This window comes from Camelina sativa, chromosome 3 (assembly GCF_030686135.1).
Source record: "Camelina sativa cultivar CO46 ecotype springtype chromosome 3, ASM3068613v1".
Classification (NCBI taxonomy): domain Eukaryota; kingdom Viridiplantae; phylum Streptophyta; class Magnoliopsida; order Brassicales; family Brassicaceae; genus Camelina; species Camelina sativa.
The window spans coordinates 6,078,226-6,094,115 of record NC_141882.1 but is presented as its reverse complement, the minus strand read 5'-3'; the positions used below and the strand labels follow the sequence as shown (position 1 = coordinate 6,094,115).

Below are 15,890 nucleotides of genomic sequence, written 5' to 3'. Positions count from 1 at the left end.
AATTATATGGTCAATGTGATATTAGAATTTTAATTAGGATTTTGTTGACCTGATTCCATGTCCTCTTATCTCTACATATGTACTATATTTAGATTTTTTTTTTCTTTCATAATTGCTGTTTTTAAAAGAAGATAATTCTTTGATAACGAAGTAATTAGGAGTTTTCCATTATTATTAAAAATCTAGTGATATTTGATCTTTTTTTATCTATCAAGTTGAATAAACAAATTTTTGTTTTTTTTTTTTATTTTCTAAAATTCCCGATTAATTTCAGTAAGATTTTGGATTAGATTTTGAAAAAAAAAAAGCAAAAAAAAAGAGCTTTTGGATTAGATTAACCAATTTACGCTTCCCGAAAAGAGGTTTTGGGCCTATTATCTATGGTTGGGTTTCGAAGGTCAATTTCTTTTTAGCCCAGATTAAATCAATTATAGTTAAACCACCAATGAATCGAAAAAAAAACAAAAAAAAAAATCCAGTAAACCATATGCAGAAAATGTAAATTTGCTTGATCATGCGACGTAACACACGGTACGCAAGTAATGTATGTACTATAAAGTAGTACACTAGTGATCTATATTTTTTTATAATTAAATTCCCTTCTAATTCCAACAGTATGACATCCACAAAACTTATATATGATTTTTATAAAATTCACACCTTTTTTTCCTACATTCAATAACATGAAAAAATAAAATCACTTCTTTATATGCTCAATTTATGTTTCTTTTATTATAGTCCTTCCACGTGATGTGTGATGCAAGAAAAATGATTAGACTGTATGTCGATAAAAGCATACTAAATAAATTAATAATTAAAGTTATCAATCACTCGAAGTAATTATCAAAACCGCATATATTTTTATGCTAAAATGGTGATTTTACTGATACAAAATTCAAACGCAAACGCTGTTCTAATAATATATTTTGAATAGCGTCTAAAACTTGCGATTGAGAGACAACTGCAAAATCTAAATTGAAAACGACGTTTTCACGTGCACCGTGCACCAACCCGCAGGGTATAAGTCTCTCTCACACTCCACCTTCTCAACTCTTGCGCTTTATAAAACTTCCATAACTGCATCATCCCACACTCTAGTCCTCTCTAACTAACGAACTTCCAATTTCAAAATTCGAATTTCTAATTTTAAGCTTTCCAACGGAGAAAAAAACAATGAAGGAGATCGTGTCGAAGGGCAAGGCTGAGCCAACGCCGTTCCCAGGGAAGAAGCTCCGATCGACGCGTTTACGCCGGAAGAGAGCTCAGATCTCTCCCGTTGTTGTTCAGTCACCTCTCTGGAGCAAACAAATCGGAGTCTCTGCTGCTTCTGTCGATTCCTGCTCTGATTTGCTTTTCGTAGCCGATGACAACGTTTCCTGTGGTTCGAGCAGAGTCGAGAAGACTCGAATTGAAGAGGTAGAAGTTTCTAAACCTGTTAGAGATGCGGTGAAGGAGACGGTTGGTGATTCGAAATTCCGGAGGATTACGAGGTCGTACGCTAAGCTACACAAGGATAAGGAAGCAGATGAGATCGAAGTAAGCGAATCGTCTTGTGTTGATTCGAGTTCCGGTGCTGGATTGAGGAGATTGAAGGTGAAAGGAAACGTCGGAGTAGAAATTAACGTGAACGACGAAATCTCTTACTCACGATCCGACGTTACCTTCGCCGAGCATGTCTCCAACAGCCGGAATTTGAATTTCGGATCGGAGAATAAGGAGAGCGACGTCGTTTCATTCATATCGGGAGTGGAGTACGGTTCCAAGCTTGGGAGTGTTACCGGAGGAGCTGATAACGAAGAAATTGAAATCTCCAAACCGATCAGCTTCGTGGAAGCTGATTCCTCTCTTGTATCGGCTAAGGAATCGAAGCCGGAGCTTGAGCTTGAGATAGTCGGATGCGTCTCTGATCTCGCTTGCTCTGAGAAGTTATCGAACGAAGAGGTTTCCGAATCTCTGGAGGATGAGTCATCGGAGCAGCAGCGTTCAGAGATATATTCTCAGTATTCCGACTTCGATTGTTCGGATTACACTCCGTCAATATATTTCGACTCTGGTAGTGAATTCTCTGAGAAATCGTCCTCTGATTCTCCTATTTCACACTCACGCTCTCTGTACCTCGAGTTCAAGGAACAGTTCTGTAGATCCACAATTCCGAACGAACTAGGATCTTCTTGCCAGGAAGAAGTTCTCTCTGAAGTAAGTTTTATAATGCCTTCATATCTCTTGGAACAATTGCTAGTGGTTAGAAATTGAAGATGTGGTGATAGGTTTTGAAAATTCAATCGATTACTAAGTCTGTTTTGATCTGGGACTTGCTCTGCTCTGTGTTCAAGATTTGTCTCTGAAATTTTGTGCTGGATTGAATTTTAAGTATACATTTTCGTGTTAGGTGCTAAGGTTTGATGATGAGGAGGTGGAAGAGAGTTATCAAAGGCTGAGGGAAAGAGAGAGAAGTCTTGCATATATGCGGGACTGTGCTAAAGCTTACTGTTCCAGGATGAACCATACTGATATCATCACACGTCTACGCTGCATCATGGTTCAATGGATTGTGGAGGTGAATATTATCTTTCTGTTCATATGCATATATAGTTATATATATCAGAAGATTATGAAGAGAGTTGAATAATTGGAGATCTTGTTCCTGGTTTTAAGAATGTTTTAGCCTAAGGAAATCTATAGCTTTACTTTGGAATGTTATAGCCTAAGGAAATCTATAGCTTACTTTGGAATCTTTTACGGTTTATGTATGAGTAAGCTATGGTATTCTGTGTTGCTGATTGTCTTCTCTCTGATTACAAGCAGCAATGTTCTGAAATGGAGCTTCAGCAAGAGACATTGTTTCTAGGAGTTGGTCTGTTGGATCGATTCCTGAGCAAAGGATTATTCAAAAGCGAAAGGACTCTAATACTAGTCGGGATTGCGAGTCTTACTCTGGCCACCAGAATTGAAGAAAATCAACCTTACAACAGGTACCAACCCATATTTCCATCTTCATTATTCTGACTTCCAATGTTCATTAGATGACTGTTCTATATAGGAAAAAGATTAAGAAACTGAGTATTACAGTCAACCAAATCAGGAACCTAATAATGGTCTAATAATACAAAGCCTTCTGGCTTTCTATAAGCAATCAGTGAATTGGCTTTTCATGCGTGTCGAAAATAGGATTATGTTTCTCTAAAACACTCTTTACTGCCAAAACCTTCTACAACAAACAGGAATAGTTCAATATTCTTTTGCTGCTCACCTGATACTTCCTCTTTTTAATTAGCATCCGGAAAGGGAACTTCAGAATTCAGAACCTAAAATATAGCCGGCATGAAGTGGTGGCAATGGAGTGGCTGGTTCAAGAAGTCCTCAACTTCAAATGCTTCACACCCACAATCTTTAACTTCTTGTGGTAAAATCTCTCTTACTATATATTTTCATGTTCCAAGAAACATATATATACTCTGAAAGATACATATAAATATTGTTAATACATTTCAGGTTCTACTTAAAAGCTGCTCGAGCCAATCCAGAAGTTGAAAGGAAAGCCAAATCCCTGGCTATTACCTCACTATCCGACCACACTCAACTCTGTTTTTGGCCCTCAACTGTAGCTGCTGCACTCGTAGTTCTCGCCTGCATCGAACACAACAAAATCTCTGCCTACCAACGAGTCATAAAGGTATCAGTCCCTTCAACAACACTTCAATACCTTTTAGTTTCGAAAACTATACAAAGAATATTCACAATCCCAAAAACCTCCCTTTCTCTCTCTCTCTCTTCAGGTCCATGTTAGAACAACAGATAACGAGTTGCCTGAATGCGTCAAGGTATCTTTAACATCACTCTCAATCTCTCATCATATACAAATCTCAATTTCTCCCCTAAAAGTAAAGTAAGTGACTGTGTTCAAATTGGTGTTTGCTATACAACAGAGTCTGGACTGGTTGCTTGGGCAGTAAACAATCAAAAAGGAGCAACAACCAGGATACAGTATACTCCGATACGTACACACAGGTTATGATTACCATTTACAAAACAAACACAAGGTAAAGTAATAAGAAATTCCTCTACAGATTTATATACTTAATTGAGCTGGACTCACTTAATTAGCTCTTGGGAAACTAGTATACCAATTATTAGGCCACCATTCGTGTCGCCATACACATTTATTCTCTTCTTTTCCCCCAATACATTATACTACCATATTAAATATTTCCATTGTTCAAAATTTCCTCTTTATTACGTCTGAAAGATTTCTACTTTTCTAATAGTCACCGTCTCTTTTTAATTTGGTTAGTAGATGAAAGTTTCTGATCTTTCATATGAATAAGCTTACCAAGTCCAACTTTAAAAAAAGAGAGAGAAGTAACCGAATTTAACGAAGTATTCGACAAGGATAATAGTTTTATTCGCGCACTCTCTATAGAATACATTTATCTCCCATCAAAATACAGCCGTCTCTTGTTAAGCACTAAGGAGAGACTATCGTCTCAAAATAAGGCATAGGAAATACGACGACGTAACGCATTTTTACCAGTAGAGATGCGATAACAAGTACGGTTTTTGGAACCACAGAGTGCTACACGTTGGACAGCAATAATTATCTATTGTATACGTCATATATTAAAGTCTATAGCACACGCATAAATGAATAAATGATCAAGTACCAAACAAATTACATTGGTAAGGAGAGACTAGCGTCTCAAAATAAGGCATAGCAAAAGAAGACTTATTACCAAGAGAAAAGGTTTGACGCAAAGTATGGTCTATGTAATCGTAGAGTCCCCAGAATTCATGGTAATAATTTGTGATGGTGACATAGTTGTTGATCGTCGCCATCGGAATGATCCTCCTGTTTCCTAGTGGCGAATGAAAACCAGAAAAATTTATCGAATGCATCATTTCCCACGATCTCATGTTTATATCTAGACCCCATATTCGGAGTAAAGTGCCTTTGTTGTTGAAGATGCATAGGCGATGGTTTAGAACACGCATGCCCGAATTACTGGAGGAGTATTTAAACCCGATATATGGACTAATTGAAACGCTTTGAAACTTCTCTGTGTGAAGATCTAAAGCTAGTACCTTAGCTTTTTTCTGATTAGATCCAGTGTTGCCGCCGTGGGTGAAACAGTAGAGTACTCCATCCAAGTGTACTATAGAATGGTCGTATTTAACTCGACAATCATGAGGCGGATCTACGGCTTTCCACGTAGTAGAGTCAAGAGCAAAAACCATGCACTTGGTAGATTCACCCACCTTTTCGTCACCCCACTTGAAATAACACACAACCTTATACCTTCGTCTCTCACTCATGTTCTCTCTTCCGATCCCTAGCAAAGTATAATCTCTACGCTTATCTGTTACAAGAAACATACCCTAACTCATAAACAGGCTATAATATAATTATAATAAAGAACAAATCGACTAATTAAAGTAATTTGGAGACCTTTAATTATCAAAAAAAAAGTAATTAATTTGGTATTATATTCATCATACCGTAAGGGATACTATTGGTGGGATAAGACTGCAGCAACAAGTGGTGGCAGGATTTAAAAGGCTCATATGAGTATGGGAGTAGAGACCGAGCAAACCGTCGCAAGGGTAGGAGAATTTGGAACCTTCAAACAATTGCAAAGGAGTACTGGGTGGGTATGGAGATATTTCATGTGAGATTCCATTGGTAGAAAACAACATAGTGTCAAAAGCTAGACCGTTGTATCTTGTTTCACATGATATTGTCAGGATTCTCGCTAATTGACTTCCTAGGGATTTCTGAATCCCAGTGTGTCTCTCTAGGAAACGCTTTGATTCTATGGTCTTTCCCCATTCTCTCGACACGGCTTTGAATCTCATGAGCGATTTCACCGGAAGATCCAGCAGCAGTATATCTTCTACTATCTCTTGCGGAATGTGTATCCAACTTCTTTTTTTCCCTTGATTCATCTCTACGACCTAAACTAGGTCAAAACAAAACAAATTTATTATATAAATTTTGGTTTATATAATTGTTAAAAAACTCATATTATCGGGAAGGCGGGAAATCTTTTTATAATATTTTAAAAAGAAAAAAAAACCTTCACCAATTAAAATTAGAAGATCATACTGTGATAGACTCCTGGCAAGGAATCTGCTCCCAAGAACACACTTGCAAGGTCTTGAAGATGATCGGATGGATTGATGATGATCAATGGATCGAAGATACAATAGATTGATCAAATGGAAGGTGAAGGGGTGGTTTATGCAGCGGATTGAAGGAGATGGAATGGTGAAATGATGCAGCGGATGAAAAGGGGATTGAAATGAACTTCCAAGAGAGATGGAAATCTCTTAGACTTCAGGCTCGAATCCAACTTAGATATGACACACTAAGAAGAAAACAAGTTGAGAAGATATTACACACTCCTCAGATCAAACAAGTAGAAAGAAGTTTTTGATTAAAATGTTTGATGGTTTACAAAGAAGAGTTACATTGTCTTTTTATAGGAGAAGGGGTGGACGAGATAGAGGAGAGAAATAAAGGCATAGGAAATCATGCAAGAGCTTTTCCAAGGTCTAGCTCATGCATAATGTCTAGGAAATTACAAAACATTAAATGCAAGTTTGAATAAGAGAAAAGATAGAAAATGGGCCAAGGCTTTTGTATTTGACCTTGGACCACGACTTGGGCTGGCAAAAGGGGTCTAAAAGTGTTACTAACGCCTCATTATGGACAAAACTTGACCAAGGGAAAAAGAGCACCAAAGTAACACTTTATCCTTTACCGAGCACCTTGAGATGTGAGCATGGTGAATGTGGTTTGAGTCATGTCTTCTAGCTTCTTGTCCAACTCCTTAAGTATTGCATTGATGGCTTGGTTGAACCTCTTAGACCGTGACCTTGTTATAGAACCCGCCGGGACGATCAATGCTTCCTCCGATGCTTCCGCTGGTACAAGCTGTTTCTCCGGTGCTTCCTCCGATTCAAGCTGGTCCTCCGGTGCTTCCTCAGGTCTCCTCTAATGCTTGCTCGTTCAAACTGGTCCTCACGTCCGTGTGGTTTGGTTGAGCTGGCCATGGTTTCATCATACTGTATTAATATAAATCTTAAAAATTACAACTCTAAAAATACATATTTAACGTTTTTAAAAATGTAAATAAATATCTCATTCAGACTCAAATTATATTAAAGGAAAATTTGTGATTAATTACTAATTCCTAAAAAGGATAATGACAATATACAAAAAGAAAGATTAAAAAGGAAAATATGGAATTAATTCTATAGCGATTGGGTTAATCATGTAGAATCTTTTAATTAATTTTTGGTTGCCAAAAATAATAATTATTATTGTTGATGAATTTAAAAGCTTTAGTGCTTTAACTCCAGTAATATTCGACGATTCAATTGTTAATTGAAGTAATAACATTTGTGAATTCATGCTATTCGATGAATCTAACCCCATTGTAAGTTACATGATTAATTACATCTTGATTTTTATTTTCTTAATATATTATTATTTGATCCTAGTAGAATAACCTCATTTTGTTAAATAAAACAAATGAAGCAAGTGATCCTAGTAGAATAACCTCATTTTGTTACTCAAGATCGATCTTTTTATATGTATGCGAAATAACTAAACTTTTATATGTATGGCCATTTTATTTGTATGTTGTTTTAGCCTTGGTTTAATTGTGTTAGATAGAGAATGATGTTTTAGCCTAAAAATATTCGGAAAATAAACCTTTTAAATGTTGATAAAAAGGAAAATGAATTGTAAAGCTAAGTAGTTCTCTCAATCATTGGTAAGCAGAGACTAGCGTCTCACAGTAAGACTGAGACATAACGTCGTTATCACAATAAGAATCAGTGCCATGTAAAATATTGTTTTTAATATTGTAGAGCAGCCAAATGTTACGGCGATAGTTTGAGATTATGACCTAATTGTTAATGGTTGCCATCGGGATGATTCTCCGTTGTTTGAATTCTGGCGGAAAGCAAGACAAATCTATGGAATAAATCGTCTCCCATGACCTCTTGTTTATTTCTAAACCCCATATTTTGAAAAAATGGTCGGCGTTATCATCAACAAAACTCTTGGAGATGCATAGGCGATGGTTAAGAACACGCATGCTTAAGTCACAACACTGACAGCAGCGTCTAAACAGGATATCCGGAGTAATTTGTAAGCGTTGAAAGTTCTCAGTGTGAAGATCAAAAGCTAGTAACTTAAATATTGTTCATCCCTATCTCGATTTTCCTTGTGGTAGCTGAAGCAATAGATTACTCCATCCAAGTGAATTAGAGGATGGTTATATCTAGTAAACTTGACAATGAGGCAGGTCTGCGTATCTCCAAGTACTATTAGAGTCAAGAGCAAAAACCTTGCACCTCAAAGACTTGTTCACCAATTCGTTATCATAGTCGAAAAACCACACAAGCTTATACTTCCCACTCACAATAACCTCTCTTCCAATCCCTAGCAAAGTATAATCCACTTGGATGTAGAGACAAAACAAACAGTCGCACTGAACAAATCTGGTTGATTATATAGAACCATGTACGATTCCATTGGCAAAAACCAAAAGATTATCTAGAGCCCAATTCCAAGTTATTATGAATTTAGGGATGCTACAAAACCCACCATACTCTCTAATCTTGTCTACCAGAGAAACGGAATATATAACGAACTCTATTTATGGGAGGGAGAAGAAAAAAATAATAAATCACAGCTCTTACCATTTCATCATAGTTAAGATCCAAGTCGATCTCTTTCTCTTCACCATCATCTGATCCTAAGGGATCTCTTTCTCTATGATCGCTTGCTCATCATTAGGCTCAAGTTGCTTGGATTAAAAAAGTAAAAATAAAATAGAGAGCATAACAGACTCAACAAGAATGCTTATAATTCATTTCCACGGTTAAAAAAAAATCAATAGAGAATTAAATAAATCAGTGAAACCACTAAACAAATCACAACTGCAACTGCAACTATATAATCAACTAGATAATAGTTCATGCGTCCCGCAAATTTAAAATTAATATAACAAAATATAATTATATACTTTTAAAAAGTTTAGTAACTTATTAAATAAATTGATTATTTTTTAACAGCTTTTAGTACATAAATATTTTTTAAATAAGTGTCCTTCAAAATTTGTACAAAAATTATAAAAATTTCCCTCAATTATGGTCTTATAGCTTTCTGAGTTTCTTCAATAATTTTTACATTGTCCAACAAATGCAAGAAAACTTAACTATTATTTAATATATTATTTAGATTCATTATGAAAGTAAATATTATTAGAGATGATTAATCGAAAAATAAAGACGTTTTTCCGAGATAATTGATAAAGTCATATATAAAAATCATATAGAAAATGATTCAATTATACCAGTATAAGTGAGATCATATATTTACAATAATTTGGTTCATTTATATATATATATATATATATATCAATCAATTGTAAGACGGACTCCTAAACACCAACAAAACTCATCCGATCAAATAAAGCGATCTTTCATTGGCTTAATCTTCTCAACAACATTAACAAAAAAAATTATACGAAGAGATCGAAGCAATCTGGAAATCAAGAGCAAAGCGCGATATCAATTCAACGACGGAGTCACAATTAATTCCAGCGAAACTCATCCGATCAAAGAATTTTAGAAAAATAATGCCCCAATCTCCTTAACGACATTACCGAATCTACGAAAATCAGAAGAAGTAGAAGAATGCTAACGAACCTGAAAATCGGACGTATCCTGCTTCTTCTTGGATGGAAAAATGAACCAAGGAACCAGTGAAGCTAGATGTTATCCATGGAAAATCGAAAATTTCAGGAGTATATTTTTGTTTTAACTGTTTTTTGAGATTTTCCTTTCTGTTTTCTTTGATACAATCAGGAAGCTGAATTTACTATCATGCGGGTAAGCAGCTGAGGAAGAGGTGAAAGAATTGGCGCTAAAGACTGAATTTATTACCATGACTTCTACGGACTCTACGATTACAGAAACCATATTTTGCCTCAAACCTTTTAATTTTGAGACGATAGTCTCTGCTTACTAATGTAATTTGTTTGATCAATTATTCCAGCATTGGGCCTTCGCTTGATCCATTAATATAATTAAAATCTTTACCGTAAATAAAAATCCAGCTTATGCAAATAATGTATACAATAGTTACAGTGATCACATGCAATGCATATCAGCAGGCATATCCTATAAAATATCATTGCCGCAAAAAGTCAACGGCTGTGTGTTTCAAAAACATGCCCAGATGCTTACAAAACAAAGGTAGAAGAATATGACAAGTTGTGGGCAATCAATAATACGTTACGTGTTGACTTTTATTAAATTAAAATTGTTTGATCTTTTCGGACCTGGTCCAACATTGTCCCTTTATATTCATTCTTGAGACGTAAATCACCTCGGTTTCCATTGTTTTGATTATTTCAGAGGCATAGAGAAAAAAAACAATTCTTCAAACGTGGTAAAGTTCAATCGATGTAAATTTCTGTTTTATTTTTTCAGTGGACTATAGAATATAAACAAGGATTTATATACTCAAAAGTAGCACGAGACTTATTTTGTCAAAATTGCTCTTACCCGAGAACAAAACTGTTTTTATTTGAGCGTATCGAACGAAGCATGACTTAAAAACCGCGTCTAGTGAACTCGTGTGAACGAACACTTTTGAACAAAACAAAAAATAAAAATAAAACAGCCGTTAACTTATTATGCCTGAACTTGCCGAATATTTAATGACAAAAGTACCCTCACTCTTCTCACGTTATTACATTTTTTGCCATTGATACGACCAAACTTTTTCCCACTGTTTCTACCATCTCTCTCTCTCTCTCTCTCTGCTTTCTAAAATCCACTCTCTCTCTCTATCTATTTCTCTTTCTCTCTCTCTTCCAACGCCATGATCGGAGAGAAAGATCTCGCCGGAGATGGAGAGTGTTCTCGAACCAAAACATCAAAGCCACGATTCTCTAATCTAAGCAACCAAAACCATCACCTGCAAGATGACAAAACTGGTCTGTATCATCAGAAAGGCGTCGACTTTCTCAGCGTCCGGTCCAATAACCTCGACGGGTTCTCTTCGAAATCATCGCCGAGATCCGGCAACGAGCTCACTCTCAGCTACCTCTGCGAAAACCGCGATAAAATCTCTGAGAGTCTTGGTCAAAAGGGGGAAGAAGTTGTAACCTTTTCCGAGAATAATTCAAGCTACGATGACAAATGGGTCGAGAGAGATTTCTTCAATCTCAGAGATATAAATCCCAATTCTTCGAAACGAAAAGCTCACGAAGACGAAGAAGAAGAAGCTGAAGCAGCAGGGGATGAAGATGAAGGAGAAGAAGAAGACAAGAAAAGCAACAAAATCGAAACCCTAAATCTCTCTTTAGCTTTACCTGACGTGTCTCTGTCTTTAACGGCTTCAAACGCCGTGAAAAGGCCGAGGGTGACGACTAGTGAGAGAACAACGACGTCGTTCTCTAACGATTTCACGGCGACGGCGCCGTCTATGTCCTACTCTTACTCTCACCCTTTCTCTCACAACATCAGCTGCTCCATGACTCGTAACTCCACAGATTTCGATTGCTCCGTCGGTAAAGACGACCATATCTGGTGCGCCGGCGAAGGAACCAACGGATCTGTTCATAGCCGATTCAGACCAATCGGTGACGGCGGCGTCGCGCTCGCTAACAATCCGATTTCTGGTAAACCTTCGTGCTCATCTGATTACTCTTTTTTCCCTTCGGAGTTACCAGCTCGGCCGGGGAATGAAGTCGCGATCTCCGGCGATTCGAGGAAGAAAGTAGCAAACTTGGAAGATAACGATACGGTTAGATCGGAGAGGGTTTTATACGACATCGTTTCGAAATCGATTTCTTCTGTGGCTTTGATTATTCAAGGGATGGCTGATGAGACTCTAGAATCAGCTAAAGAGTATTTGAGGAACTTGATTGATTCGCCTGAGAAGAAAGAGAAGCTGACGAATCTTCAGAACCAGATTGATAAAAGATCTGATCTTTGCAAAGAGACCTTGTCGAAATGTGTTAAAGATCAGCTTGACATTCTCGTAGCTGTGAGAACAGGGCTTAAGTATTTCCTCTCTGGTAAGATCAGAATCCCTATGAACGAATTGGTAGAGATCTTTCTCTTCTTGAGATGTAGGAATGTGAATTGTAAGAGTCTTTTGCCTGTTGATGACTGTGAATGCAAGATATGTTCCAACAACAAAGGCTTCTGTAGCTCTTGTATGTGTCCGGTTTGTTTGAGATTCGATTCAGCTAGTAATACTTGTAGTTGGGTTGGCTGTGATGTTTGTTCGCATTGGTGTCATGCTGCTTGTGGAATTCAGAAGAATCTGATCAAACCGGGACATAGTTTGAAAGGTCCTAGAGGTACGACTGAGATGATGTTCCATTGCATTGGATGTGCTCACAAATCAGAGATGTTTGGATTCGTTAAGGATGTTTTCGTGTGTTGCGCCAAGAATTGGGGACTTGAGACTCTCATCAAGGAGCTTGATTGTGTTGGAAAGGTTTTCCGAGGAAGTGAGGATGCTAAAGGCAAAGCTTTGCACCTCAAAGCCAATGAAATGGTTAAGAAGTTAGAGAGTAAACAGATCTCCCCGCTTGATGCCTCTAACTTCATCATTCAGTTCTTCAACTGTAAGTACACCCTTGTAATCATGGTTTAGATCAAACATTAGGAACCTGTGAACCTTCTGGATTCTTTAGATTAAAGTTTGATTTCTTTGCTTCTCTTATTACAATTTCTTGCAGATGCAGAGTCGGTACAAGACATTCCTGATCCCCCGAGAGAGCTAACAGTTGTAGCAGAAACAAGCTACAGGAAAGACGAGGCATCCGTGACGCCTTCGACATCCAAGGATCAGAAGAAGAAGAGCTTTGCGTTAACTGATGCAATGATGAACAGTTTTGATAGTTTAGAGAGCATGGTGAGAATAAAGGAGGCTGAAACAAGAATGTTCCAGAAGAAAGCGGATGAGGCGAGAATAGAGGCGGAGAGTTTTAAGAGGATGATAGAAATGAAGACGGAGAAGATGGAGGAGGAGTACACAGAGAAGCTAGCGCGTCTGTGTCTGCAGGAGACAGAAGAGAGGAGGAGGACTAAGCTGGAAGAGCTTAAGAAGCTTGAGAACTCGCACTGCGATTACAGGAACATGAAGCTGAGAATGGAGGCTGAGATTGCAGGATTGTTGAAGAGAATGGAAGTTACAAGACAACAATTGGTATGAAGGATTCTGTAAAAAAAGAGCCTTCCATGTCTCTGCTTCTTCTTCTTGTATTTTATTTTTTTTGGAATTGTCAAATTAATGATAAATGTTTTATTTGCTTCTCTAGGTACTTTTTTTTTCCCATCTAGATATAACTTTCGTTTTTTTGCTTATATACATATTTTCTATGATTATATAAAATACATGTATTTTGTGTTTAAAGTAGATCACTTATATACTAGTATATTATGGTTTTTGAAGTTTAATCATAAAAAGAATATGAAAATGAAAGGACAGCTAGTAGATAAAATTATTGGTTCTGATATATATTTCATTACATGACTTTTGCAGAATATATTCTAACCCTAAATAAAATTATGTATTGATATAGTACATTGAGAAAGAGTATATAAATGGTAGTGCATTATAGACCGTTGAAGTTGCTTTCTGACCTGGAAATTTACCACTATAAATAAAATATGCAAATTATTACTTAAAGTAAGCATCAAAGATCAAACACAAAAGAAGAAAAATATCCAAAAAGTAAAAATTGAATACCAAATAATCACTCTCATGACAAATTAGATATCACACGAATCACATTTACACACGAAAACAAAACAAACAAACAAGAACTCGTTGATTAATACAATAAAGCAATATTTAAAGGTAGGACTAATATAGTAGTAGTACTATATCAATTGTAACGGCCAATAGTGACGGAGAAGTCGACGGAGACGCCGAAGAGTAGAATGGCTAACCCGAGGAAGTTAATTAGACGTGACTCAGCGTTTCTGCTTTGACCAAGCGTTGTTGCTCTTTGCATGAGTCCGGTGAGTGCTGCGACAATACCCATATAAAGTAGAGCCCGGCCACCTAAGACGTGCCACGGCATCATCCTCGTCCTAGTACCCGACGATGATTGCGGCGCTAAGAATGTGAACGCACCGAAGAGCCACTGTAAAATTAAATATACATCACCACCATGACTTTTAATTAGTGTTTGATGTAAGTTAACATTAAATTAATATTTATGAATTAATCAAACCTGTAGACCGAGGAGGATGAAAGTAGTGAGACCGATCCAGGAGTGAAGAGAGACCATGTCTCTAAGGTTGATTTTGTCGTGGAATCTAAAGGCGGCGCAAATTCCGACAATACCTAGAACCAAGCCTATTAAGTGAAGCCCACCGTGAACCATCTTCTGCACTTGGTGCGACGCATACGCCGTTTTATACGTCATCATAGCTGCATCCCAATATCCCATAAGGCCATAATCAACCAATCATTGTCAACAAAAATAATTTTAAAAGCATGCAAAATCAGGAATGTAACTTTTTGTTCTGCAGAAAATCACGTGTGTACGGTTTAATCAGAGGACAAAAATAAAAATACCACGATTGCCAAATTATTCTATGAATAAACACTAAGTGGGTGGATGAAACATGAGGAAATTGAACGGCCTATATAATTGGGTTGCAAATTTCTACTGAAGTTAACTGGTTTTATACTTGAATCATTTGTATGCGTCTTAGATCGTAACGAAATTACCTTGACCCACGAGAAAGAGAAATCCACAGTACATGAGAAATATGTGCACCTATATAATATCAACCATTTCCCAACCAAAAAAAACAGAGAAAAGTAATTAGAAAATATACTAGTTCAGTTCAAACGCAAAAAAAAAAAAAAAAAAAAATGATTTAATTCTTTAATGTAAGTATACATATAAAATGTGTAGAAGATATACAAACTTACATTTAAAACCTTAAAGGGGTTGTCGGAGCCATACTCGATGCCTTCGCGGTAATGGAGAAGCCATATGAGCATTAGAATAACCGCTAAGATGCCAAAGAAATGAGCCACAAGTGTAGAAAGCGACGAGTGACGCTTTAGATCCATTCTCAAATTTATGGTTTTGGTTCTGAACACTTCTTTTCCAAGAAGATGATGACTTAATCAATGAAGAAAGATAGAGAGAGAGAGAGAGAGAGAGAGAGAGAGAGAGAGAGAGAGAGAGAGAGAGAGAGAGAGAGAGAGAGAGAGAGAACAGTAGAGAAGAAAAGAGAATGTGCTAGATTGAGTATCACCTGTTCTGCCGGGTAAGGGACTAAGGGTGATATGATATCTAATTAATAGGGTTATTTATACTAAAGTAATTGAAATGTGAAAACAACCCAAACAATATATATATAGAAACATAAAATCGCACGTAAGTGTTGACGCCATATTTATAATCGAATATAGACCTCTAGCTTAACCAATGTTGTTAAAAACTGACCCGGCCGCTAACAAACTGGTAAGATTGATTCGACAACAATCCGGATGAAAATTGTGGCCATTTGCAATCTTTAGACTCCTCATTCCTCAAGACTAATATTACAAATGTTCTGCACAAAATGAGGATGGTATGCTGATTATGGTGTTGATATTATTATAAAAATATTTAAAATTAAAGGGGCAAATACAACCTAACTCATTTAGTTTTAGTACTACTATCTATAAAGAAGATATCAGCCTAAACTATTTTTTATCGGGTAATTAAGCCATATAAGTCTTAACACAATTCGATGTTCGGTGAGCAAACTGATTGCTTACGTGTAAGGGTTTGGAATATAAATGACGGGAAGTTTCGATTGCGAAGACAGCTAAGGGTTCCAAT

At 36.8% G+C, this 15,890-nt stretch overlaps 3 protein-coding genes, 1 long non-coding RNA gene and 1 pseudogene across 5 annotated transcripts; 2 read left to right on the top strand and 3 right to left on the bottom strand.

The window, feature by feature from the left end:
- Positions 1-1,055: 1,055 nt before the first annotated feature.
- Positions 1,056-4,222, top strand: LOC104773551 (cyclin-SDS-like). Its single transcript, XM_010498189.3, has 7 exons — positions 1,056-2,196; positions 2,390-2,557; positions 2,806-2,972; positions 3,275-3,403; positions 3,493-3,673; positions 3,777-3,821; positions 3,927-4,222. Exons 1-7 carry the CDS (start codon positions 1,174-1,176, stop codon positions 3,951-3,953), a joined length of 1,740 nt encoding a protein of 579 aa, XP_010496491.2. The 5' UTR covers positions 1,056-1,173; the 3' UTR covers positions 3,954-4,222.
- Positions 4,223-4,586: 364 nt separating this feature from the next.
- On the bottom strand, positions 4,587-6,445 carry LOC147946630 (uncharacterized). Of its 2 annotated transcripts, none has more exons than XR_015586756.1 (3): positions 6,078-6,445; positions 5,494-5,949; positions 4,587-5,354 (listed from the first exon to the last, which is right to left on the bottom strand). It is a non-coding gene; the product is annotated as an uncharacterized LOC147946630 (long non-coding RNA). The 2 variants fall into 2 exon arrangements; XR_015586755.1 differs by having other exon boundaries at positions 6,101-6,445.
- A 1,324-nt stretch (positions 6,446-7,769) lies between these two features.
- Positions 7,770-10,414, bottom strand: LOC147946629 (putative F-box/kelch-repeat protein At1g13200; annotated as a pseudogene).
- A 246-nt stretch (positions 10,415-10,660) lies between these two features.
- Positions 10,661-13,450, top strand: LOC104773543 (protein OBERON 3-like). Its single transcript, XM_010498183.3, has 2 exons — positions 10,661-12,659; positions 12,774-13,450. The coding sequence occupies exons 1-2, from the start codon at positions 10,901-10,903 to the stop codon at positions 13,247-13,249; spliced, it is 2,235 nt and encodes a 744-aa protein (XP_010496485.1). The 5' UTR covers positions 10,661-10,900; the 3' UTR covers positions 13,250-13,450.
- A 311-nt stretch (positions 13,451-13,761) lies between these two features.
- On the bottom strand, positions 13,762-15,753 carry LOC104773534 (putative transmembrane ascorbate ferrireductase 3). Its single transcript, XM_087499736.1, has 4 exons — positions 14,987-15,753; positions 14,780-14,828; positions 14,277-14,476; positions 13,762-14,186 (listed from the first exon to the last, which is right to left on the bottom strand). Exons 1-4 carry the CDS (start codon positions 15,128-15,130, stop codon positions 13,926-13,928), a joined length of 654 nt encoding a protein of 217 aa, XP_087355862.1. The 5' UTR covers positions 15,131-15,753; the 3' UTR covers positions 13,762-13,925.
- Positions 15,754-15,890: the final 137 nt, after the last annotated feature.